The 26,554-nt window shown below is 43.7% G+C and overlaps 2 protein-coding genes across 2 annotated transcripts; one reads left to right on the plus strand and one right to left on the minus strand.

Moving 5' to 3' along the window:
* The first annotated feature begins 4,317 nt into the window (after nucleotides 1-4,317).
* On the plus strand, nucleotides 4,318-11,932 carry LOC306715897 (uncharacterized protein). The gene is made up of 2 exons (XM_079186376.1): nucleotides 4,318-5,933; nucleotides 9,978-11,932. Exons 1-2 carry the CDS (start codon nucleotides 4,550-4,552, stop codon nucleotides 11,366-11,368), a joined length of 2,775 nt encoding a protein of 924 aa, XP_079042502.1. The 5' UTR covers nucleotides 4,318-4,549; the 3' UTR covers nucleotides 11,369-11,932.
* A 10,681-nt stretch (nucleotides 11,933-22,613) lies between these two features.
* LOC306715734 (zinc-binding protein A33-like) lies at nucleotides 22,614-25,548 on the minus strand. The gene is made up of 2 exons (XM_079186194.1): nucleotides 25,412-25,548; nucleotides 22,614-25,335 (listed from the first exon to the last, which is right to left on the minus strand). Exon 2 carries the CDS (start codon nucleotides 25,316-25,318, stop codon nucleotides 23,930-23,932), a length of 1,389 nt encoding a protein of 462 aa, XP_079042320.1. The 5' UTR covers nucleotides 25,319-25,335; nucleotides 25,412-25,548; the 3' UTR covers nucleotides 22,614-23,929.
* Between the last annotated feature and the right edge of the window lie 1,006 nt (nucleotides 25,549-26,554).

The raw sequence follows: 26,554 nt of genomic DNA on the forward strand, positions 1-26,554 counted from the left end.
CTCAGCTACGAGCCACAAAGTCAACTTCATGCTGTTAAGATTCAATGTCAGGAACATTGCGTACGGTTGACAAGCAGCCAATGTTAGTCAGTGACTGTTTAACATCAAGACAAACTATCCAGCCACGCCAATGACCCCAAATCAACTTCAAGATTATTACAAACTCTTGATTAGCATAACACTAGCATAATAATTAATGTAGGACAGTTAACTACCCAGTAGGTGTCCAATAACAGGAAGTAATGGACACCCTGCAGCCAATCAGAATCGAGTATTCATCCAGACCATGGTACACATTCTTGTTTTGTAATATAATTATTGAGTGATGGCTTTTTCTGTGCATCAGCCAAGCCTAAAGGCAGGATGGAAGAGACCCTCCCACTGTGGTCCGTGCACACTCTACACGCAGCGTGGCGGTGAGTGTCGAGTACATGTGTATATATATATGTGTATGTATGGCTCTACCCAGTTCAGTTTCCTACTACCTGGGTTGACTGGGGCCCCTCCTTCTCCACTGTGGCGGCCCAGGTTGTAAAGAAGTAGGTGGGCTGTGGCGACTCATCTGTAACCGGTCAGGATCAGTGTGGTTGGGTCGATGTTATGTCACTGCAGGATGTGCATTCATCAGGCTCCACCCACTGTAACCACAGAGTCCAGAAGAGGGAGGAGCCTGTGTGACTTATTGTAACCCTAGTTCTATGAGCACAGGAGGAGCTCTCTACCGAGGGGTCCCTGCTGCTCCAACGCCGCTCCCTGAAGAGGGTCAGAACATAATGCGCCGTACATCGTAGATATCCCACCAAACTATGTTTATGTTCTCTACGTAATCATGAACGATGAAACATGAAGGCTGCTAAAGCACTCACAGGGTGGGAGTGAGTGGAGGTGGATGGGTCCAACAAACGGAGAACCTTCAGCCAGGAGACGGCTGTTCGTTCCCCGTGAGAAACGAGAAGTCAGCGTTGATGTTTTGGTCACTTCGGTAACGACACTTCTGTGGTTCTTTTAACCCAAACGACGATCTTTTCCTAAACCGAACTCAGTGGTTTTGTTGCCTGAACTGAGTTTCCTGTGAAGTCGGAGGTTTGTTTTGAAAAATGTTTTTTTTGGAAAGTGACACCTGCTGCTAAACTTTTGTTGGAAAACCTCCAAAAAATAGAGGAATAACTTTTCGTAGGATATCATACGAACCGTTGTTTGAGGATACGTTGCAGCCAGAGGGGCTCAGCATTAATCAATTCACCAACAATCACGTTCTGGTCCAACTGTCACGGTTTTGTTTAGTTGGTTTCCTGTTTTATTTTGAATTTCCCTGAATCTTGTCTCCTGTGTTCACATCACTTCCTGCCTTTGAATGTTTTCCCATCTGTGTGATTGTCTGCCACTGACATCAACAAAACCAAGAAATGTTCTTCATTCCATTCATTATTACATGTGACCCGTTCCTTGTGATCCTTACTGCACACACTACCCTTCTCCAACAATATTCCACGTTACTCCTTTCCCTTGATGTTCCATGGTTCCTCATTCAAAGAATACTCTCAGGACTTTACTAAATTATATTGAACTCCTCCACTACATTCTACCGACGTTCAGACCTTTGAACACAAAGATAACTGGAGGAGAAGCATAAATAACACAAAATGGAAATACTCAAGTATTAGTACAAGTATAGTATACGTTCGGCACCACTGCTACTGTGTGTGTGTGTGTGTGTGTGTGTGTGTGTGTGTGTGTGCCTGTTGGTTATATATGAAGCATTAAATCCAGCACACCTTGTAAAACCCGTTTAATGAGCTCACTTCATAAAGACAATTATTTTAGTTGTGTTGTTTGTACTTCAAAGAGGAAGTAGGAGTTTCCAGCTTCTTTGTTTTCCTCACCTGCTGGTCACACCTGCTCAACTCAGATGGACAGAAGCAAAGGATTCCCAGTCACACTGTGTTATATAAGAAACATTTACAAAGGACATCAGTGTTGTGGATGTGCTTTAGATTTCAGCTCGTAGCAGTCGGCTAAAAACGTCTCCAGAAGATGTTTGAATGTTCTCAACTGACGCGTTTTAAAACATGAACAGTGTAGAAATGGTCTTCAATATACACCTGATGGCTACTCACATGATTTCATGCTGACAGGCCGAGGCTGAAGCTAACAGGTCGCACACAAAGCTGCTTTCAAAATCAACCTGTCCTCGTCTCTAACAGCGCTATCCAGAGTTTGTGTCGGCCATCTCCTCCTTCCAGAAAGTTACAGAGAGGCGGCAGCTTCAACCGCCTTCACTCTGCTGTCCGATCAGATCAGCAGCTGCCTGAACGAGACGATGCAGGTACATTCCCTGTTCAGGTGAAGGAGGGGAAACCAGGAACCTGTGTGTGTGTTTCTGTGTGTGTGAGAGTGTGTGTGTGTGTGAGAGAGAGATGTTTGGATTGTGAAATATTCCCAGGGGAGACAGGAAGTCCCTGCTCAGGTGAGAATAAACAGTCAGGTGTGTGTTGTTGTGCACAATGGGAAACCAACGGGGGCAATGACAAAAGTTTTACAGCTGATAACAAAGAACAAACATAGTTTTTATGAACACGGTCAATGAAATAATAGTGAAGGAAACAACAATTCATCACACCCTCCAGAGCCGAATTCATTTCCTAAAAACAACCTCAGAGGGTGAAAGATTACGTCAATGAAGAGCCTTTCAAAGACCTGCACACCTTCACAGTGTTTTAATTCCTCCCATTAGACCTCTCGTTCATGCTCGAGCTCCGAGCACGAACATGAATGAATTCACTGAGCGCTGAATCACAAAAAACAAAATGAAGAATCTAAAAGAGAACGAGCGTAACGCAGAGATACGCTCTATAGACTGTAAGAGTAACCGGGAAAAAAACCGACCTCACCGATGACGAGGAGGGATTATAATTATCTGTAAACTCATATCTCATATTCATGAACTACTTTATCTCCTTTATACAAACCCTGTAAAGAAACAAGTCCAGTCTTAAATGTGTTATTTTCCAGAGGAGAAGTCACCTGAATGGAAGTCTGTAAATGACAAAACTTGCATTACAGTTAGCAGATTGATCAACGGGATAGACATTGTCTAGAAAAATGTCCTTGGAGGTTTTAGTTGTGATGAAATTAGGGCGATGTACACAGTGTAAATAAGTAAGGATTTATTTATGAGGAAAGCTACAAGGTGCGTCACAATAAAATAATTAAACTTGCTATATACAGATATGTGGAGTAATATCTAACCTGAGCAGAGAATGAACAACATCTGGTTCTGAAAAGTGAAGTCACAGCTTCATGTGTTAAAGCTGCATTCTCTCTAGTGTCCACCAGGGGGCGACTCCTCTGGTTGTATAGAAGTCTATGAGAAAATGACTCTACTTCTCTCTTGATTTATTACCTCAGTAAACATTGTAAACATGAGTTTATGGTCTCAATCTCTAGTTTCAAGTCTTCTTCAATACAGCATGATGTTCATTTAGTGAATTATGGTCCATTTAGAGTCAAACGGACCATAAATAGACCGTAACACTTCTGTTCACCGGATGCAAATATCAAAGTAATCAAGCTGTTTTCTTTGTGGTTTCTTTGTTTTTCGGGGGGAAGTTATTTTATAAAACACAGCGACTACCATCTAAAAGCTGACGAGGGAAAACCAAATGTATGAATAGAGAATACTATAAAGTGAAGTATCACTCAACCCTGACACGGAAAGACATAAAGGCAAGGTGGCAATGTGTGGGTTTGGGCCTGTATGCACACACACGCACACACACACACACACACACACACACACACACACACACACACACACACACACACACACACACACACACACACACACACACACACACACACACATATATCTTAAATGACATTTAGAAAGGTCCCATGATACCAGAACGATGAGAAACAGAGAAGTGAAATCCAGCTACATCTCGCCGTGACTATGAGGAAGACAAAGTCACATTCAAAAGTAAATCTTCAGTCAGTCGGGATTTTACTGACTAAACTTAACATGCTTCAAAATAAAATGTGTGAGATATGAGACGGAGAACAAGAGAGGTTTTGATAAGTCTGCAGTCATGCTAGCAGCTCTGTGAGGCTGCACTTGCTAATAATTACAACAGCCTGCTGCACTCTATCAGTCCACGTATCCAGCAATGAGTCAATACTTTGGAATGAGACACACCTCAGTGTTACATGTGAACCAACAACATTCATCAGAGGAGGAGTGACAAAGCTCCACCCCTCACCTGACTCACCTGAGACAAAGCAGGAAACAGTTTGTCTTTCTTCCTCACTAAAGAGAGACACGCAGACTGAAAACAGACGATCAGATTCACCTTCAGAACAAACTAACAACTTCCTCTGAGTGAGTTCATCTACAGGAGAGAAAAGAGGAAAACTACAACACTGCTGCTTCAAGCTGCTGACGCTCCACACACTGAATGTGAGTTTGACTAAAAACAGTGAAGTTAGTAGAGGAGGGAGGGGAGCCATGACTGATGTACTTTCTGTGTTTTCAGCTTCACTCAGAGACTAAATGGCTTCCAGATCAGAGGAGGATCTCTGCTGTCCGGTCTGTCATGAAGTCTTTAGAGATCCTGTTGTTCTGTCATGTAGCCACAGCTTCTGTAAAGACTGTCTGAAGAGCTGGTGGAGAGAGAAACCAACTCAGGAGTGTCCAGTTTGTAAGAGAAGATCTTCAAAGGAACGTCCACCTTGTAACCTGGCGTTAAAGAACCTGTGTGAGTCCTTCTTACTGGAGAGAGATCAGAGAGCTTCAGAGCCTCTCTGCAGTCTGCACTCTGAGAAACTCAAACTCTTCTGTCTGGACCATCAGCAGCCAGTGTGTGTCATCTGCAGCGTTTCAGAGAAACACAGCGACCACAGATTCAGACCCATCGATGAAGCTGCTCGACAACACAAGAAGAACCTTCAGGAAACTCTGGAGCCCTTAAAGGAGAAGTTAAAGGTTTATGAAGAAGTTAAAGTGGAGTCTGATCAAACAGCAGAACACATGAAGGTCCAGGCCCGACGCACAGAGAGGCAGATTAAGGAGCAGTTTAAGAAGCTTCACCAGTTTCTAGAGGAGGAAGAGGAGGCCAGGATGGCTGCACTGAGGGAGGAAGAGGAGCAGAAGAGTCAGATGATGAAGGAGAAGATGGAGGCTCTGAGCAGAGAGATAGCAGCTCTTTCAGACACAGTCAGAGCCACAGAGGACGAGCTGAGAGCTGAAGACGTCTCATTCCTGAACAACTACAAGGCTGCAGTGGAAAGAGTCCAGCAGCGCCCCCTGCTGGAGGATCCACAGCTGCTCTCAGGAGCTCTGATAGACGAGGCCAAACACCTGGGCAACCTGGCCTTCAACATCTGGAACAAGATGAAGGACATGGTCTCCTACACTCCTGTGATTCTGGACCCAAACACTGCTTATCCAAGACTCATCCTGTCTAAAGATCTGACCAGTGTGAGACAAGGAGAGAAACAGAAGCTTCCTGATAATCCAGAGAGGATTGATGGTTACAGGTCTGTTCTGGGCTCTGAGGGATTTAACTCAGGGACTCACAGCTGGGATGTCCAGGTTGGAGACAGTACACTCTGGTATCTGGGTGTGTTAGCAGAGTCTGTCCCGAGGAAGGGAGTCATACGATCTGGATTATGGAGAATAGGGTTCTATGAAGATAAATACACAGCATGGTCACCATCAGCTCCAGCCACTGTTCTCAAAGTGCAGAAGAAGCTCCAGAGGATCAGAGTGAATCTGGACTGGAACAGAGGAAAGCTGTCGTTCTCTGATCCTGATACTAACACACACATACACACCTTCACACACACTTTCACTGAGAGGATGTTTCCATACATTAACACTGCTGATAAACTGAATATGTTACCAATGAAGGTGTGTGTGACAGTGGAACAGAGCAGTTAGAGATAAAGATCATAAATATATTCATGATGTTTGTTTTAAAGCCTTAAAGCTGCACCTGTCCTCCTGATGTCTCATTCTTCTAAATATATCTTTATTATTTCAGTTATTGTTTTATTATTGTTTTCATTCTTTTGTTGTTATTTAGTTTGACAATCAGCTGTTTGTTTCTATTCTCTACCTTTTCATATATAAATGTATCACTTAGTTGCTCATGTTCTGCTTTGTTTAGCCGTTCTAGTCCTCGACAGCCGAGACCAGAGGCTTCATGTTGTCCTCTTGTTTTCATGATGTTCGTCCGCTCCATTCTCATCAATGTGATGTATCAGGAACGTCTGGAGGGAACTTCTTCAACTTTCACACAAACGTCCACTTGGACTCAAGGATGAACTGATTCTAATGTGAAGTCAAAAGTCACTTTGACTTCACAAAACAAGTCAAGAATTCATCTAATTATTCATTATAACTTCACAGGAATGATGAAGTGATGACGTTTTGAACAGACATGTTTGTAAAGTGTGAATGTTACCGTCTGTATAATTCAAGTTCATTAAAGATTGTCATGAAAATACCCTTTTTAATTTTATTTCATAATTCCTCCGAATGACACTTTCAGTCATAATTCAGAATCATATATGTCATGGTTGACGCCCGTTGGTGGCTGCCTGTTACCTGCCTGCAGTATTTGAACTGTGGAAAATGCGTTCGATGTGCGGATCCGCCCGGTGTCCGCAGCGAATCCACTGTTGATTTACGCGATTTGTATTATTTTCGCGTCATTCGCGCTGCCGGTATCGCCGGGAACTATTTGTGTTCATTCGCGTGCATCGCGCTGGACGCGCCGGAGAGGGGGCGTGGCTTATCGGCCTGAAAGCCGTTGACCTGTCCGTGATATCTGTGACTTCCACAACACGTACTGAGCAGAAATAGAGGTGTTTTTTTCCACGGTTAATGGCGGACAGTGTGTGTTCACACCATGATGCGGCTCATTTGGCCCGGGTCAGGTTTGGACCCGTTCATGAAGTGGATCCCTTACTCAAAAACTACAGAAATATCTAAAATCAAGCTGACCAACATCTAGATTGCTCTATCAAAGTGTGAATACTCTAATAAAATCTTGAATTTATTCCAGACATAAAATCTACAATTACACTGGAGAACATGAACGCATTCTTTGTGTAAATGGAAAGTGTCGTGGAAAATAATCTTTTTAACCTCCCGGTGAGAAATAATCGAGATGAGAAAACTCTTAAAATATAAAAACATATTTATTTAACAGACACTAATGATAATCCAGCTGAATGGATAGAGCTCTTTCCCCACAGATGGTTCGGAGGTCTAACAACAAGGAATAGACAAAAACAGAGTATCTGCACGTTATCTCGTCTCCTCCCTTCACAGACGTCGTCCTCCTCTGTCTGCCGCTGCACACACCAAGGCCGGTTCCAGCCTTTTCGTGGGAAGAGGGTTAGGTGGTGAAATAACACTACAGCAAGTCAGAAATGCTAAAATACCGATGAACTCATTTATCGTTAGGTTTTAAATGAGCCTGGTTGGCCTCATCTACATATATGCAGGTTTAAGTGATACAAGTTATACCTAAAAGAACGATATGATACATTTCCACAACAGAAAGAAAGAAATGTAACCATATATATCAGAAACAGTTTTTTTATTAAAAGACATCCATTTACAAGGATTTTTATGTACACTAACACACACACTTAGGTTTGTTCAGTGGGGGGGATGTTGAGAGTGGCACGCCGCCTGGAGCTTCCCCGGTCTGCTGCCAGGTTCAACCACCTCATTGAGTGTTTCAGAATGTCATCGTCTGTGGCTTCGCAGGTAAAATGATTCTTTCTGACGGCATCTGTAATCACAAGCAGATACCAAATCTCATGAACCCTCAGTGCAACATATAGCAGACATGCAGTCTAAAAGCTAGTGGCATTGAAAAGGTTTGCTATGCTACATTCAGAGCTAATGCATCATAGAACTACAATCTATGTAAAGATACAGTCGAGTAATATCTACCTGAGCAGAGAATGAAGTTGCTGTTCAAATATTGAATTTAGCACCGTTAAAAAAAAAAAGGAGAAGATCTGGGAAACATGCCAATTTGTAAGTTTGAACACGACCTACGACCTCTGGGTGACTTAAAATTGTTTTCATTCAATTATACAGTTACTTACGCAGGAGCAAAGTCTTTGACGTCATCTGGCGGAAGGCGTCTGTTGCCTCCTTTCAGCGAAGTTAAAGCTCTGAGGATGACATTGCAAACGTGTAAATTGCCAAATAAACCCACAATAGACCCAAAATAAACTGGAAATAGAGACTGCTACAGAAAACATACATTTAATTGACAATGCATGTCTTAAAAGACTGCATGAATCAAAACAACCGAACAGCAGAAGAAACTAAACTGCACCATCAGGGAAGTCAGTGTGGAGTTAGGCGGAAATAGAGGAATTTGTCACAGAATATGGAGGCAAATAATGACTAAACTACTGCCAAATCACATGTACCTACGCACAGCATGCTGAGGTGACTCAAACACAAAAAGATCTGCATGCAGCTTTACCATCACCCCCCCCCCCCCCCAATACACACACGAGGAACAGAAAATGGCCGTCATTTGATTTAAATTACATAGTGTGTGTTTTATTTTTTCAAACAATTGTTTAAAATCGTGCTCCCCATGCTTATCTATGGGTTTGATTTTACGAGACAGTGCCATGCTGGTGTGTCCAACATGCAACATGCTGGTAGTCTGTTGCAACCTGAGGGGTCACGAGACCGGCAACATGGCAGCAAAGAGGAAAAGAGAACCAAGTCATCTAGTTTTGCTCTTGTTTTGTGAGATTAGGAAAATAAATTGTAAATATTCAAACTTTTCCATCTTTCTGTATCTCAATGGAAATAAAACTGAAGTCATTTAATTTGGACCACAGCATTTGACCAACATTATATCTTCTCATCTTGACCTTTGACCTCTTCTGTTCAACCATTTAATTCAGGATTTAAGTGTAACAAATAAATCAATGAGGTGCTTAAATTATATATAATGTTTAATAAGAATAAAACAAACATCTCTTTTTCATTATTTATTGCCTCGTGATCAACACATGCTCACTCTTCCATGAAGGAATGTTTAGTTCTTAAATGACACAAACATATGAAGTAAATACATGATGTATACAACTAATGCACATTAACCATAAACACCAAATATCAGATGAAATAATCAGCATTCAATACATCTGTATCAATAACCTAGATAAATATAATGTTTAAATACACGTATACTGCCGTCTAGTGGTAGAAAGGGTGAACTCGTGGTTTCTCTCCTTCACACCTCGAGTGAAGCAGCTTCTCACAGAAGAAGCTTTTTATAAAGTCTGCATACAAACATGCTGTCACGTGACACATTCCATCAAACCATCGTCTGCGCTCTCCGAGCAGAGGGAGTCCTTCTAGTTCTCTCTGGATCTCTTCTTACTCGTTCCCGTGTCGGTGTGTTTGTGTTCAGCACTAATCTGCAGGTTGTGTGTTTTTTTTGTTGCTTTCTTTCCAAAACTGTTCAGTTGGCCGACTGACGTCACACGTCAGCTTCTGCTGCAGCCGAGGGGGGGGGGGGCTTGAAGCGATGAAGGAATCTTCAAGAACTTCAATCTACTTTCAGTTCTGCTTATTGATCATATTTATAATTTGTTCTCAGAGGGCTGACAGAGCTCCGCCCCTTACATGACATCATCTGAGACGAACAGGAAACAGTTTGTTCCTGTTCAGTTCTCAATGAGAAGAGACTCACCGACAGACAGACGGTAAGATTTACCTTCATTACAAAGCTGTGACTTCAACTGAGGACAGTTACAGGTAGAAGTACTAGAGTACTGCAGTACTGATGTAGTTCTACCTGCTGCTGACTGAGAAAATACTTAGAACACAAAGTGAAAGTAACTGAGGCAACTTTACGCAGCAGGGAAACTGACTTCCTGTTTTAACGTGCTGTCTGCTGTGTTTTCAGCTTCACTCAGAGACTAAATGGCTTCCAGACCAGAGGAGGATCTCTGCTGTCCGGTCTGTCATGAAGTCTTTAGAGATCCTGTTCTTCTGTCATGTAGCCACAGCTTCTGTAAAGACTGTCTGAAGAGCTGGTGGAGAGAGAAACCAACTCAGGAGTGTCCAGTTTGTCAGAGAAGATCTTCAAGGTCAAATCCACCTTGTAACCTGGTGTTAAAGAACCTGTGTGAGTCCTTCAAACTGGACAGAGATCAGAGAGCTTCAGAGCCTCTCTGCAGTCTGCACTCTGAGAAACTCAAACTCTTCTGTCTGGACCATCAGCAGCCAGTGTGTGTCATCTGCAGCGTTTCAGAGAAACACAGCGACCACAGATTCAGACCCATCGATGAAGCTGCTCCACAACACAAGAAGATCCTTCAGGAAGCTCTGGAGCCCTTAAAGGAGAAGTTAAAGGTTTATGAAGAAGTTAAAGTGAAGTCTGATCAAACAGCAGAACACATGAAGGTCCAGGCCCGACGCACAGAGAGGCAGATTAAGGAGCAGTTTAAGAAGCTTCACCAGTTTCTAGAGGAGGAAGAGGAGGCCAGGATGGCTGCACTGAGGGAGGAAGAGGAGCAGAAGAGTCAGGTGATGAAGGAGAAGATGGAGGCTCTGAGCAGAGAGATAGCAGCTCTTTCAGACACAGTCAGAGCCACAGAGGACGAGCTGAGAGCTGAAGACGTCTCATTCCTGAACAACTACAAGGCTGCAGTGGAAAGAGTCCAGCAGCGCCCCCTGCTGGAGGATCCACAGCTGCTCTCAGGAGCTCTGATAGACGAGGCCAAACACCTGGGCAACCTGGCCTTCAACATCTGGAACAAGATGAAGGACATGGTCTCCTACACTCCTGTGATTCTGGACCCAAACACTGCTTCTCCAGAACTCATCCTGTCTGAAGATCTGACCAGTGTGAGACGAGGAGAGAGACAGAAGCTTCCTGATAATCCAGAGAGGATTGATGAACGCTGGTCTGTTCTGGGCTCTGAGGGATTTAACTCAGGGACTCACAGCTGGGATGTCCAGGTTGGAGACAGTACATTCTGGGCACTGGGTGTGTCAGCAGAGTCTGTCCAGAGGAAGGGAGACATACGATCTGGATTATGGAGAATATTGTTCTATAATGATAAATACTCAGCATGGTCACCATCAGCTCCATCCACTGTTCTCTTAGTGCAGAAGAAGCTCCAGAGGATCAGAGTGAATCTGGACTGGAACAGAGGAAAGCTGTCGTTCTCTGATCCTGATACTAACACACACATACACACCTTCACACACACTTTCACTGAGAGGATGTTTCCATACATTAGCACTCGTGATAAACTGAATATGTTACCAATGAAGGTGTGTGTGACAGTGGAACAGAGCAGTTAGAGATAAAGATCATAAATATATTCATGATGTTTGTTTTAAAGCCTTAAAGCTGCACCTGTCCTCCTGATGTCTCATTCTTCTAAATATATCTTTATTATTTCAGTTATTGTTTTATTATTGTTTTCATTCTTTTGTTGTTATTTAGTTTGACAATCAGCTGTTTGTTTCTGTTCTCTACCTTTTCATATATAAATGTATCACTTAGTTGCTCATGTTCTGCTTTGTTTAGCCGTTCTAGTCCTCGACAGCCGAGACCAGAGGCTTCATGTTGTCCTCTTGTTTTCATGATGTTCGTCCGCTGATTTAAGGTGGACGTCTCTGTTTTAAGGTGGACGTCTCAGACTAAATGTAATTTACTGCATCACTGTGTTAATCTTTAAAACCTTAAACTTCAGCAGGTGAACTTTAGTCTGGAGGTCTTTCTAATGTGATGTATTATGAGGAGAGGACTTTTCCTCTGGTGCTGTAGCGCCCTCTGCTGATCAAAGTGTGTTCAACTGAACATGATTTAAATATCTGAGTCATGAATGTTACCATCTGTATAATTCAAGTTCATTAAAGATTCTCCTGAAAATACCATTTTTAATAACTTTATGTCATAATTCCTCCGAATGACACTTTTATTCATAATGTTTATTGTCACAACAGAGGAGTCGTCACCAGTCACCACAGCTGATCTCCATTTAACTCCGATCCTAAAGGCAGGATGGAAGAGACCCACCGTGCTCCGTGTATGTGTATATATAAGCAGGGGCGGCTGGTGGAGAATGTTCTCGGGAGGGCTTTGCCACATCCAATCAATTTCAGCAAACATCCCAGAATGATTTAATGCAAAAAAAAGAGGTCGTGCAGGAAAATCATATATTTACCGCAGATATCATATTTTACACATTTAGGGTGATTCCATATTTCAAAAACACAAATATTGACTATTTGTACAGTTTATTTTTTTATTTTGTATTATTATTCGTAGCTCGGGGGGGGGGGGGGTGCGGCGCCCTCTATTGACCAGCCGCCACTGATTGGACACCATGCAGCCAATCAGAATCGAGTATTCACCCAGACCATGATATGAATTATTTTATTGTAATATGATTATTGATACAATAATGTTGCAGCTGGTGAAGCTCATTTGAATTACTTTATATATTGATGGGCAGCTTGTGTTTGAAGATCAGTTAATGGATGAGATGTGTTCTCAGTTTGTATTTAAGTAGCAGGAGAACTGTGGCAGTGATGACCAGCAGTCATGAGACACAAACTCATTTTAATGACACATCTCTGCCTGTAGATGGCGCTCCGCTCTTACATTCACAGCTGCATGTGCGTATATATATATATATATATAAATATATATATATATTTTGACAAATGATACCAGCATTTATTAAATGTATTTGATGTGATGAAGAAGCAGATAGACTCACGTGGTGCCACATCAGTAGAGTTGGATTTGTAGATAATCTAATGTTATAAAACATGTAAGTGTTTGCATTTAATTAAGTTGTGTACTTCATCATATACAGGCATTGAACTCGTACTCAATACCACAGTGTATATGTATTCTGTTGCAAGTACAACTCGTGCATTCACAAAGTACAAAAGTTTTGCCTCCAAAACTTCCAAGTACCAACAGTGAAAGTGCTCATTATTGAGTAAAGTTGTAACGGTTCTTATTATTAATTCATATTTTATAAAATATTGTGCGTAAACAAATTGTACTTATAAATCAGGTTTGCAGGCTGCATGCTTGTATACTTGTGATCCACACAGCAGTATTCATTGTAGTACTTTCAGAAGTAGAAGTATTCATGACAGAAATATGAACTCAAGCAGCATCATTGCAGTAGCCATAATATGAGCTGTACCACTAGTAGTAGTTGTAGTAGTAGTAGTAGTACTACAATGGCATTCAAGCAGTAGTACTGGTGGTGTGCTTCACTATACGTACATGTAAAGGTTTAAATGAATAGTTTACTTTAGATAAGATAAAACTTTATTCGAAAAAAAACATCCATCCATCCATTTTCCTCCGCTTATCCGGGGTCGGGTCGCGGTGGCAGCAGCCAAGCAGGCTGACCCAGACTTCCCTCTCGCCCGCAACATGTTCCAGCTCATACTGGGGGATCCCGAGGCGTTCCCAGGCCAGCTGGGAGATATAATCCCTCCAGCGTGTTCTGGGTCTTCCCCGGGGTCTCTTCCCAGTTGGACGTGCCCGGAAAACCTCCAGTGGGAGGCGTCCAGGAGGCATCCTAATCAGATGCCCGAACCACCTCAGCTGACTCCTTTCGATGCGAAGGAGTAGCGGCTCGACTCCAAGTTCCCTCCTGATGTCCGAGCTCCTTACCCTATCTCTAAGGCTGAGCCCGGCCACCCTACGGAGGAAACTCATTTCGGCCGCTTGTACCCGCGACCTTGTCCTTTCGGTCACGACCCAGAGTTCGTGACCATAGGTGAGGGTAGGAACGTAGACCGACCAGTAAATTGAGAGCTTTGCCTTCCGGCTCAGCTATCTCTTCACCAAGACGGTCCGGTGCAGCGCCTGCTTTACTGCTGCAGCCGCACCGATCCGCCTGTCGATCTCCCGCTCCATCTTACCCTCACTCGTGAACAAGACCCCGAGATACTTAAACTCCTTCACTTGAGGTCGGCACTCCGTCCCCACCTGGAGGGAGCAATCCACCGGTTTCCGGCAGAGCCCCATGGCCTCGGATTTGGAGGTGCTAACTCTCATCCCCGCCGCTTCACACTCGGCTGCAAACCGCCCCAATGAATGCTGGAGGTCAAGATCCGAGGAGGCCAACAGGACCACATCGTCTGCATATAGCAGAGAGGTGATCCCGAGACCCCCGAACCTGACGTTCTCCACCGCCCGGCTGCGCCTAGAAATCCTGTCCATGAAAGTCACGAACAGGACCGGTGACAAAGGGCAGCCCTGGCGGAGGCCAACACCCACCGGGAACGTGTCTGACTTATTGCCGAGAATGCGGACACAGCTCCTACTGCAGTCGTACAGAGACCGGATCGCCCGTTGTAACGGGTCCGGCACCCCATACTCCCGCAGCACCCCCCACAAGAACCCCCGAGGGACCCGGTCGAAAGCCTTCTCCAAGTCCACAAAACACATGTAGACCGGTTGGGCAAACTCCCAGAACCCCTCCAGTAGTCTTGCGAGGGTGAAGAGCTGGTCCACTGTTCCACGGCCGGGACGGAATCCGCACTGCTCCTCTTGAATCCGAGGTTCGACAAACGGTCGGAGCCTCCTTTCCAGCACCCTGGCATAAGCTTTCCCCGGGAGGCTGAGTAGTGTGATGCCCCGATAATTCGAGCACACTCTCCGGTCCCCCTTTTTGAAAATGGGAACCACCACCCCGGTCTGCCAGTCCATGGGCACTGATCCCGACCCCCATGCGACACTGAAGAGGCGTGTCAGCCAAGACAGCCCAACAGTGTCCAGCGCCTTCAGCATCTCAGGGCGGATCTCATCCAAAAAAAACAATAGAATACAAATATAAACATGTATGAACAATAGAATGACAATTATGAAGTGTAAAAAAAATACACAAGAGCAATAACAGTGAGGTAAAAAAGTAAAATAAAATAGAAAAAGTAAAATACAACAACAACGATTAAAGAGTAAAACTGTAAAGTGTGTAAGAAGTGATACTAAAACCAAGGTAGTAATGACCTCTTAATTAACAGCCCGACACTTAAACCCCGTCTCACTGCTGAACCCCCGGAGACTCATTCAGCAGCAGCAGCTCTGCAGTCAGACCCCGAGAGCCGACACACGCAGCCGGGACGTCGACCGCAGCCGGTCCTGCGTAACTCAACCCCCGAAGTTCAGCCAGAACAGATCCATCATCATTTACGCCCCTGCTGAGCGCCGTTCACCCCCCCCCCCCCCCCCCCCCCCCCAGCCTGCTAAAGGTCAGAGCATAAGAGACTGTTTAGTGGCGTATGAAAGGCCGGCCTTCACGGCCTCGGCAGCAGCGGAGCGAGAGGCTGAGAGGAAATGAGCGTGAACTGAACGTCACGTTGAAATCAAAGGCAGGAAGATGAATGAGAGAGGTGGCTGGAAATCACCTGGACCGGGAGCGAGAAAGACATGAATGGATGGATGGATGGATGGAGGGATGGAGGGATGGAGGGAGGAGTAATTATTAGTGATTGAGCAGCGCCCCCCCCCCCCCCCCCCCCCCCCCCCACCTTCGTGTGTTTCATTAGCAGTAAGGCATGTTCACACACAATCTCCTCTCTGTTGGGCTGTGCCAGAGGCCCCCCCCCCCCCCCACATCGGTTTATTTGACCATCTGAAACCTTAACAGTTAATACCTGTATATTTCCAGCATAATATTGTCTCTGGCAGAGATCGCCAGAAAATGTATCCCCGTGAAAATAAACGGGGCGCATTGGCATGCCAGGTAACAGAAAGGCCATGTGCTGAAGGGGCAGATATGGAGGGAGGGGGGGGGGGGACAGGTGAGGTGAAGAAGAGGGAGAGAGGATGAAAAAGACAGCTGAAGAAGAACAGAAACTGTTTATTAGCCGTGCTAGCGTTGTAGCTCTTTAGCCATGTTTACATTCAAATGTTGCACGGATTTGAGCAGAATTTCCAGAAAATTTGCAAATGAAAATGTTTATACGAGTTCACCGGTTGATGGAGATAAGCAGCTGGTGGAGGTAATTCTCCACCTGCAGAAGAGGAAGAAGACAAAAGGAGAGGAGGTAAAGAGCTCAAATGATGGAGATGTGACATTTCTGTTTGCTTCATGTGTTCATGTGAGGAAGGTTACAGTCTTCTCGTACGTCTGAACTTATTCATTAAGTCTGGTTCCATTGCACTTAATTGCATTTTATATTTTATCAATAGTTTTCTGCATTTTTTCGCGATATTTCCCGGAAATTTGGATTTTGTTAACTTTGGACAGCTTACAGTCTTTATGCTAAGCTAAGCTAACCCGCTGCAGGTGGTGTAGCCTCATATTTACTGTAAAGACTGAGTGCTCGTCATCTCCCTGAAAGAAAACGGTCAAACTGTTCCTTTAAATGACAACCTCAGCCTTTCTTTACTCAGGCAGAGAGCAGCCGTGTGCTTCACCTCACTTATCCTCTGAGAAAACACAGAAACACCTGCAACACGCTGCGGTTCCTCCTCATCACGTTACCGAGCTCCGCCTGCCTGCAGCCGTTTCCACATCCACACATTTCCACCGTGCGTCAAAGGAAAAGGAAGGGGGGAGGCTATGGAAGGTGATAGGCTACAATCATCACCACCGCCATCATCATCATCATCATCGTAAAACACACACACACACACACACACACAGGGACATGTTTACACACACCGTTTATCAGGAGCCAGAGTGGGTTTTTTCTCCCCCCCCCGGGCTGGCCGGCTTCAGGCAGGAGGAGAACTTAAAAGTCAACATTTCCAGGGTGAAGCTAAATGACTCGAGCTGCAGCCGCTCAAACCGCAGGCACGTTAAGCAAACACCTGTGGCTCAGGTGGAAAAGCGAGGCCTCTCCGGCCCGAGAGAAGGAGCTCTTTCTCTCGGGATCAAGCCTCTCAGCGTACCGGCCACTTGACACTCCCGGCGGCTTACGACTGAAAGCTGCAATTTTAATGCAGAATGTCGGGACAGTCTTTCAACCCTCTGATGTCTAAACAGGAACTGAAACAAAGTGGAAACAAATCGACTATATTCACAAAGAACGTGTTCAGCACCAATAAAGTACTTTTTTAAAGGAGTGTGCACTTTTGTTTCCGGCTTGAAACATGAATAATTAATCTGGAAACTGTAAAAAACCTGTGAAGTACATTTTAGGGGAATTTGTTCTTTGGTTACGTTTGTTTTTGACGGATCACACATGAGTCCACGGACGTCCACGTAGGGACGAGTTGCTTTAATTTCATTTTAAGCCAAACCATGACGTGTTTTACTAAAACTATCCGAGCAGGTTTGTTGCCTAAACCTAAAGAAGTATATTTGTACTTTCTATTTTTGTTTTTGTTTCGATTTACATTTTCAAAACTGTTTTAAATTGTAACCGGAGAAAATAACGTTTCCCCCTGAAATGTACTTGAGAATGCAGCTTGGGTGTCTGGGAGCGTCACTTTGTAGGAGACGGGGTTGGTCATGTGTTGACATTCATGGTCCCCAGAGGATGAATCAGAAGGTTTTTGTCGACCACCTGACCGCCCCTTTACTTGCGCTCTGCTAATGACTCAAACTTCATAGAGATCAACGGCGACCGCCCACCTTTTGAACGGTGAATTTCCCGTTTCATTCACTCCACGTTTCAGAAAATCCTTCTTTAAAGAGTTTGGAACCAAGCCGACCGACGGCGATGTCAGGATTCCTGTCTGAACCATTGTGTGTTAACCTCTGTTTTCCCCCAATATCCTCTCCTCATGTGTCTGTCATTCCCCTGTTTGTTATTGTACGTCATGTGCTCGGGGTTTGTTTTCTTGGACCTGCCTCCAGACAATTTCCATGGCCACACCCCTGATTGGCACCCAGCTGCGGACAATCTGGATCGTTACCAGCTGATCCTGATTCCACTGATCACCGCCTGGCTGCTTATCAACCCTGGCCCTGCAGGCCTGGGTTGTCAGTCCGTTTCGTCTTCTGCCTCGGTAGTCTCACCTCTGTTCCGTGATTTATCTGTTGATGTTTCCCTGGACTAACTTCCTTCCTCTCCACTACATTGTAGAATATTCGCTGTTCTGCCTGGCCTCCGGTGTCGAACCACGGGACACACATCGTCGATTTGGCTACCTGTGTCGGACCACGGGCTCCACACAGCCTCCTTTAAATACTGGTGAAATAAAATCTGTTTTGCCAGACTCTGTCTCCTGTGGTCTTGCTATTGGGTCCTCATCTTGACCTCCCGTGACAGGCGAGATGAATCGTGACCATAAAACCGTTGATTCAAAAGTACAAGACCGTTGTTTTGTGAAGGAACTGCTCATCCAATACACCATCAACACATATGAATACCTGGAAGCATCGAAACTACTTGTTGCCCTGATGATGGTCTTCATGCATCAACCTTTCGTCTTTAATCGTCACATTTTGTTCTTTTTTTAATAGTCTGCCTCCTTCAAAAGTGAAACAGGACCGAACTGAATTTGATCAATTACACTCGACACACGAGGCTTTTGTTTCGTCAGAGGAGGAAACAGGAAAGGACGAGGACACGAGTCTGTTCATAGCAGCGTCATCTCTGGTTTACAGTCACATCACAACGTTCCTGTGTATTCATAAGAGGACGGAACTCAACAGTAGAAGGTGACAAACTAAATATTCACTTCAGCCTTGTTGACATCATCGACTTGACAAATGTGTCTCCAAACATTATTAACATTACGTTCTTATTCTTAAAACTTCAAAAGACTTTCTGTCTTGTAGCACAAAGAAAATGAACAAAAATTATATTTATTTTAAAGGAAAAAGTCTTAATTTGGGTCCAAAATGACTGAATTTCAAGCGTTATGTCCAGCGTTTCCACAGTTCGATGAATATGTGCTTGTAGTTCCTGATATCGTTCTGGATATAAAATGTCATCAAACATATTCTCTCTCTCTTTTTCTGCTGGTTTGCGTTCGCTTTGAACTTCAGAATTTTTCTAAAATGTCTTAATATGAATCTATATAGTTTGTTTTATAATATCTTTTGCCATGTGAACAACTAAATAAAGTCGCTCTGACACACAACAACAACAACAACAACAACACAGACGTGTTCCAGGAAACCAGCCAATCACAACGTAGATACAACAACCGGCGTATTCCTTCATGACAACAACGCGCTGACGCTCGCGGCGAGGGTCACCACGCGGAGGTTTACAGCTCACCGAGCGTTTCCGAACTCGTCACAGTTTCCATGTTGGAGCCACAGTCTCAGCGGCTCTCTCTCTTTCTGTGTCAGAGGAGCCTTGGCCCCCGAACCGGCGTTGACTCATTCTCACAGCCACCTCCGATGAAGAAACCAATAAACAGGCTCTCGCTGTGATCCGTGTCACATTGTTTGGCCCCCACCTGCAACCTGTAAACTCCTCGCCGCGGACTGGATGTTCTCAATTTGTTCCACGAGGAGGCCCTGGCTTATATTAGCCTAAAGGGGGCACTGGAAGAGCATCTGGTGCGAGCAGTAAATAAAGCAGCACGCTCGCCGGCTCTGGGTTCGGTTTCAAGTCAATTACCAGAGTCCCAGAAAAAAAAAAGCCACAAGACGGGGAGCAGAACTTCTGTCAGAGAGCGGGGCAGAGCGGGGCACAATGAGGGGGTTCAAGAGCTCCGAACGGTTCGAGTGCTGCAGTGAGAAGAAAAACAAGTCGTTTCAAAGAAGCGGGGCGCTCAGTTTGTGTTAAATAACTGGTGAAAAACTGTGACAATAACAGAAATAAACAGTGAAAACAGAGAAAGAACGGACAACACAAGAAAGCAGCGGAGGAAGAAGTATTCAAGTCCTTTACTGAAGTCAAAGTACAGATACAGTTCTGTAAAAATACTGCATTTAAATATGTAAATGTCCAGAAGTATTATCAACAAAACTTAAGTACTTGTGCAGCAAAATGTCCGTGATATGTTGTTCCACGTGTCGTTAGAGCAGCGTGCTGCTCGAGTTTAGTCCAGTGGGTCCCAACATAGGGGTCGGGCCCTCCGAAAGGTCACCAGATTAATCTGAGGGGTCGTGAGATGATTAACAAGAGAGGAAAGTAAACTCTTATTTTTAAATAAATACTGCCCTCAGGACTTATTCATGTGAATTAACCTCAAATGTGTACTTGAGTAATTGTACTCGGTTACTTTCCACTGAGGACTCCAAAGAACAAACCTGAGAAGAGCTTCTCTGTGAGTATCGAACAGTAAAACCTGAACATGACTTAGAGATTCACTAGCCTTCCAGCACCTCTAAACTTTTGACTTTAACCAGCTGGCGACACACACACGGTCACGCAGTACCGTTCACACACAAGCCGACCTCCCGATGCACAAAATCCTCTTCTGGTTTGTTCAAAGCGCTGTTCAACAGTGAGACACCTGGTGAACAGGATTACATTCACACACACACAGTCTTAACTCAGAGCAGATGACGTGGAGCTGAAGTCAGGAGAAGAAACTGACGAGAAGCAACCCGGGGACAATTATTCTGCTCCGAAAGAGACAATTCACCAAAACAAGCTGTAAACGAGCTGCAAACAAAGAAATCCGCTCGTTTCTTCTTCTTTCAGCTGCTGTTCCAAATCGTCCTGAACTGTGCCGGGTCAAACCGACAGGAAACACACAAATAGCTTTATTTGACTCACTATTCATTTCAGGGTTGTTCTATGATTTTTAGTAATATCAAAGATTAGTAAACCTCAACACAGATTTTCATCCGTACGAGCAACGTTTCAACCCAGTCGGCACAAAGAAATGTTGTCACCGTACGTTTCTGCAAACAACGGTATACGTTGAATATCGACGTTTCTGAAACAAAATTATGTTTCATGAATATATTTAATCTCACTATCAAACTTGCAGAAACGCACAATGTCACAGGATTAGTGTCATGATTAGGCTTTGCCTCTGTGTTCTGTGTTTGTCTACCTTCCTCACTCTGTCAGTCACTCCCTCAGCCTAATTCCCTTCACCTGCCGCTGATCAGTAATCAAGCACTTCCCCCTCATCAGCACAACTCCTCTCACCTGTTCTTCCCCCTACATAAGCTCCTGCCCCTCAGTCACTCCTTGCCAGGTTCTTGTATTGTCTACCCGCCCGTTCGGCTTGTCCTGTTCCCGGGTTTCCCGTCTGTCTTCCCTGTCCTGCTGGAGTTTCCTCCCTCGTCTCTTGTCTGCTCTGTGGATCCCCTGCCGATTCCTGTATGGTCTGTTTTTGGATTATTTTGTTCATTAAAATTACTCTTTTCACACTACTCTGCCTGGTCTGCGCTTGAGTCCTCCACCATGCCCCACGACAATTAGTTCTTTTTAATTGTATTTGTATTGACCAATATCACAAATGTACCTTAGAAGACTTACAATCTGTACAGCATACGACGTCCTCTGTCCTTTGATAACGTTGTGAAACGATTGCTTTGGTTTAGGAAACAAAAGTACTTCAAAAGATCATATTTTGTGTTTGAGTAACGTCACGTTGTAACGTAATGCAATAACGTAGTACCGTCACGTAGTGACGTCACGTAGTATTATTGTAACGCACTAATGTAACGTAACGCAACATTGTAACGTAACATTTGAAAGGGACAGTTCACCCCAAAATCAAAAATACATGTTTAACTGCAGTCCTATTCATCAACTAGATTGTTTTGAGTTGCTGAGTGTTGGAGACATTGGCTCTAAGGTTCTTTCAGCTTAATGTAGGTCATGATTAATGTTGAATTCATTTATTTTTTGGCGCTTTGAGCATCACAAGCCGAGTGCTATAGAGTCACAACTCACACCACAACAATCTAGATTGAGAAATAGCACTCGGGGGGAGGAAACATACATATTTCTAATTTTGGGGTGAACTGTCTCTTTAAACAATATGCTTACTAAACATTAAACGTTAGCATTTAGCTCAAAGGAGCTCTGTGCCTGAGTTTAGCCTCTCAGTCTTGTTCAAGTGACGCCTTCCATTGAAACACATCACTGGGATAAAACATTTAGAACTGAATTAAAATACGTCAACATTGACTTTTTAACTGGACAGAAACAGGAAGTCGATGAAGATCCCAAACAGCTATTGGGAGGTTTTCTGTCGCGAAATGTCACAAAGGGATTCAAACACATGAACACTCATTCACCACAGCAACGTTTGCAACTTGAATTACAGTGGAACCATTCCATTAGTGGACTATGTGACTAATATTTCCAATCGTATAGTGAAAGACGGCCCACCAACACATCTGTCCAGCCAAACCATTAATATATTCTATATTTCCTGCCATCTAAACAAACCATTATAAACACAGCGGCACATTTCCGACAGGACGTGTCTCCAAGGCTCACGGTTATGGAAGCGGGGTGACTGGGAACAACTTGACTCTTTATTTTATTGGTCTAACCTCACGGCAGACGCTGTCTCGCTGTGCGGCTGTTTGCCAGCGTCACTCACCCCTGTCTGTCTAAACATCAGTGCAGCCTACACACCCGACTCGCTCACTGAGGTATTCTGGTCGTCGCGTGGTGAAGCCCGGGGGCGCATTCAAAGAAAGGCTGCAGAGAATCTGGAGTTTCACCCTTTATTGCATAGAACTGGCAAGATTTTCTAATCAGACAAAGTGAATGCTAATAATTATAAAGAGCAAACAGCAACCGACAGTACATCAGAGATGGGCAAAAATACATCAAAATGTATTTTGATACAAAATACAAAATACCCCCAAATAAATGTATTACAATAAAATACAAAATACAAAATACTGGTGCCAGAAAATGTAACAAAATACATGTATTTTGTATTTAAAATATAGGAAATACTTTTTTCTGGATTTTCTGTTTTCTCACAATTTGGTATAGCAGAGCATTCAGGTTTATATAATGTACACAAAGCTCTGGTGAACCCCACAAACAGGAAGAACAGTCACAGAATGTCAGTGTAACTAAGCAAAGCTATTGAAAGACAACAACTTGATTATATATATATATATATATATATATATATACATATTTATTAATGGGACTTTACAGCCCATAAACTTTGTTTTGTATCAACAAGAAAATATTCATCACATATGACATACAAGCTCCCAATCTCCCTCTTCCTATAGCTAGCTACTCCACTGATAAGCTAACTTGCTAAACACTGGCTATGCACTAGCCTAGACAGCATGCTAGCGTCATTAGCATGTTAGCATCGATGGCTAGCTTGATATTATAACCATCACCATGTATATACAATAGGCTATGTAGCCAGAACCAGACATAAGTTATACATCAAGCTAGTTGACATCTGTCACTCAGATACAATATTTAACTTGACAGACAATCTGTTGAACTTGAAGATCTGAAGACTGAACTCGTGAACTGTTTTTGGATTCGTGGAGAAAGTATTTTGAGTATTTTAAATACTAAATTACTCCACTCTAAAGTATTTTGTTACAAATTACGTTAGATTTTGTATCGGCCCTATCAAATACAAATTACAAAATACTCAAAAGTAATTGAAATACGTATTTCAAATACAAGTAATAGAAATACTGCCCATATCTGCAGTACATGAAGAAGTTCCCTCCAGACGTTCCTGATACATCACATTGATGAGAATGGAGCGGACGAACATCATGAAAACAAGAGGACAACATGAAGCCTCTGGTCTCGGCTGTCGAGGACTAGAACGGCTCAACAAAGCAGAACATGAGCAACTAAGTGATACATTTATATATGAAAAGGTAGAGAACAGAAACAAACAGCTGATTGTCAAACTAAATAACAACAAAAGAATGAAAACAATAATAAAACAATAACTGAAATAATAAAGATATATTTAGAAGAATGAGACATCAGGAGGACAGGTGCAGCTTTAAGGCTTTAAAACAAACATCATGAATATATTTATGATCTTTATCTCTAACTGCTCTGTTCCACTGTCACACACACCTTCATTGGTAACATATTCAGTTTATCACGAGTGCTAATGATTGGAAACATCCTCTCAGTGAAAGTGTGTGTGAAGGTGTGTATGTGTGTGTTAGTATCAGGATCAGAGAACGACAGCTTTCCTCTGTTCCAGTCCAGATTCACTCTGATCCTCTGGAGCTTCTTCTGCACTTTGAGAACAGTGGATGGAGCTGGTGGTGAACATGCTAAGTATTCATCTTCACAGAACCATATTGTCCATAATCCAGACTCTATGTTTCCCTTCCTCTGGACAGACTCTGCTAACACACCCAGAAACCAGAATGTACTGTCTCCAACCTGGACATCCCAGCTGTGAGTCCCTGAGTTAAATCCCTCAGAGCCCAGAACAGACCAGCGTTTATCAGACCTCTCTGGATTATCAGGAAGCTTCTGTCTCTCTCCTCCTCTCACACTGGTCAGATCTTCAGACAGGATGAGTTCTGGATCAGCAGTGTTTGGGTCCAGAACCACAGGAGTGTAGGAGACCATGTCCTTCATCTTGTTCCAGATGTTGAAGGCCAGGTTGCCCAGGTGTTTGGCCTCGTCTATCAGAGCTCCTGAGAGCAGCTGTGGATCCTCCAGCAGGGGGCGCTGCTGGACTCTTTCCACTGCAGCCTTGTAGTTGTTCAGGAATGAGACGTCTTCAGCTCTCAGCTCGTCCTCTGTGGCTCTGACTGTGTCTGAAAGAGCTGCTATCTCTCTGCTCAGAGCCTCCATCTTCTCCTTCATCATCTGACTCTTCTGCTCCTCTTCCTCCCTCAGTGCAGCCATCCTGGCCTCCTCTTCCTCCTCTAGAAACTGGTGAAGCTTCTTAAACTGCTCCTTAATCTGCCTCTCTGTGCGTCGGGCCTGGACCTTCATGTGTTCTGCTGTTTGATCAGACTTCACTTTAACTTCTTCATGAACCTTTAACTTCTCCTTTAAGGGCTCCAGAGCTTCCTGAAGGTTCTTCTTGTGTTGTCGAGCAGCTTCATCGATGGGTCTGAATCTGTGGTCGCTGTGTTTCTCTGAATCTCTGCAGACGACACACACTGGCTGCTGATGGTCCAGACAGAAGAGTTTGAGTTTCTCAGAGTGCAGACTGCAGAGAGTCTCTGAAGCTCTCTGATCTCTCTCCAGTGAGAAGGACTCACACAGGTTCTTTAATGCCAGGTTACAAGGTGGTTCTCCCTTTGAAGATCTTCTCTTACAAACTGGACACTCCTGAGTTGGTTTCTCTCTCCACCAGCTCTTCAGACAGTCTTTACAGAAGCTGTGGCTACATGACAGAAGAACAGGATCTCTAAAGACTTCATGACAGACCGGACAGCAGAGATCCTCCTCTGGTCTGGAAGCCATTTAGTCTCTGAGTGAAGCTGAAAACACAGAAAGTACATCAGTCATGGCTCCCCTCCCTCCTCTACTAACTTCACTGTTTTTAGTCAAACTCACATTCAGTGTGTGGAGCGTCAGCAGCTTGAAGCAGCAGTGTTGTAGTTTTCCTCTTTTCTCTCCTGTAGATGAACTCACTCAGAGGAAGTTGTTAGTTTGTTCTGAAGGTGAATCTGATCGTCTGTTTTCAGTCTGCGTGTCTCTCTTTAGTGAGGAAGAAAGACAAACTGTTTCCTGCTTTGTCTCAGGTGAGTCAGGTGAGGGGTGGAGCTTTGTCACACCTCCTCTGATGAATGTTGTTGGTTCACATGTAACACTGAGGTGTGTCTCATTCCAAAGCACTGATTCATTGATGCAAGTTTTATTGGAGCTCAGTTGTATTTTGTGACGTACTGTAATTATTTATTTTAAAAAGCCCTTTTCAAAAGTCTGGCTCATTCTGAGGTAACAAAGACACAATGATTCTTATCTTCACGTGATTACACACTAAAGAAAACATACTTAATGGTGTTATATTCCCAACAGATGCCCTTAAGGCTGTAACACACAGTTTTTTTTAATTTAATATTTTGGTCCTAAAAATATTATTCAGCGACGGTTGTATTTAGCTCCACCCTCTCTTGTCTCTTCTGGTTGCAAAAAAGCAAGATGGCGACGGCCAAAATGTCCAACTTGAGGCCTCAGAACGGTAGTCCACAAAGCAATGAGTGACATCACAGTGATTATTGTCCATTTATATACAGTCTCTGATATGAAGCCAGAATTATGTAGCTTTGATGAGATCACGTGATTCGTCACAGATTGGAGTTTTAGTGACACAAATGTTTCTTGAAAACCAATACAGTGAAAATCTTTGATCTGAAGGTAAATTAACCAACAATGCAAAAGGTGAATCTGATCGTCTGTTTTCAGTCTGCGTGTCTCTCTTTAGTGAGGAAGAAAGACAAACTGTTTCCTGCTTTGTCTCAGGTGAGTCAGGTGAGGGGTGGAGCTTTGTCACACCTCCTCTGATGAATGTTGTTGGTTCACATGTAACACTGAGGTGTGTCTCAGTCCAAAGTGCTGATTCATTGCTGGATATGTGGACTGATAGAGTGCAGCAGGCTGTTGTAACAGTTATGTACAAACCTAGTGTGTTATGTAAACCAGTAAAATTGTTAAAATACAATTTATTAAAATCCTTGAGAAACATCGATATTGTAG

The sequence above is a fragment of the Pholis gunnellus genome, assembly GCF_910591455.1.
Source record: "Pholis gunnellus genome assembly, chromosome: 3".
NCBI classification, from domain to species: Eukaryota; Metazoa; Chordata; class Actinopteri; order Perciformes; family Pholidae; genus Pholis; species Pholis gunnellus.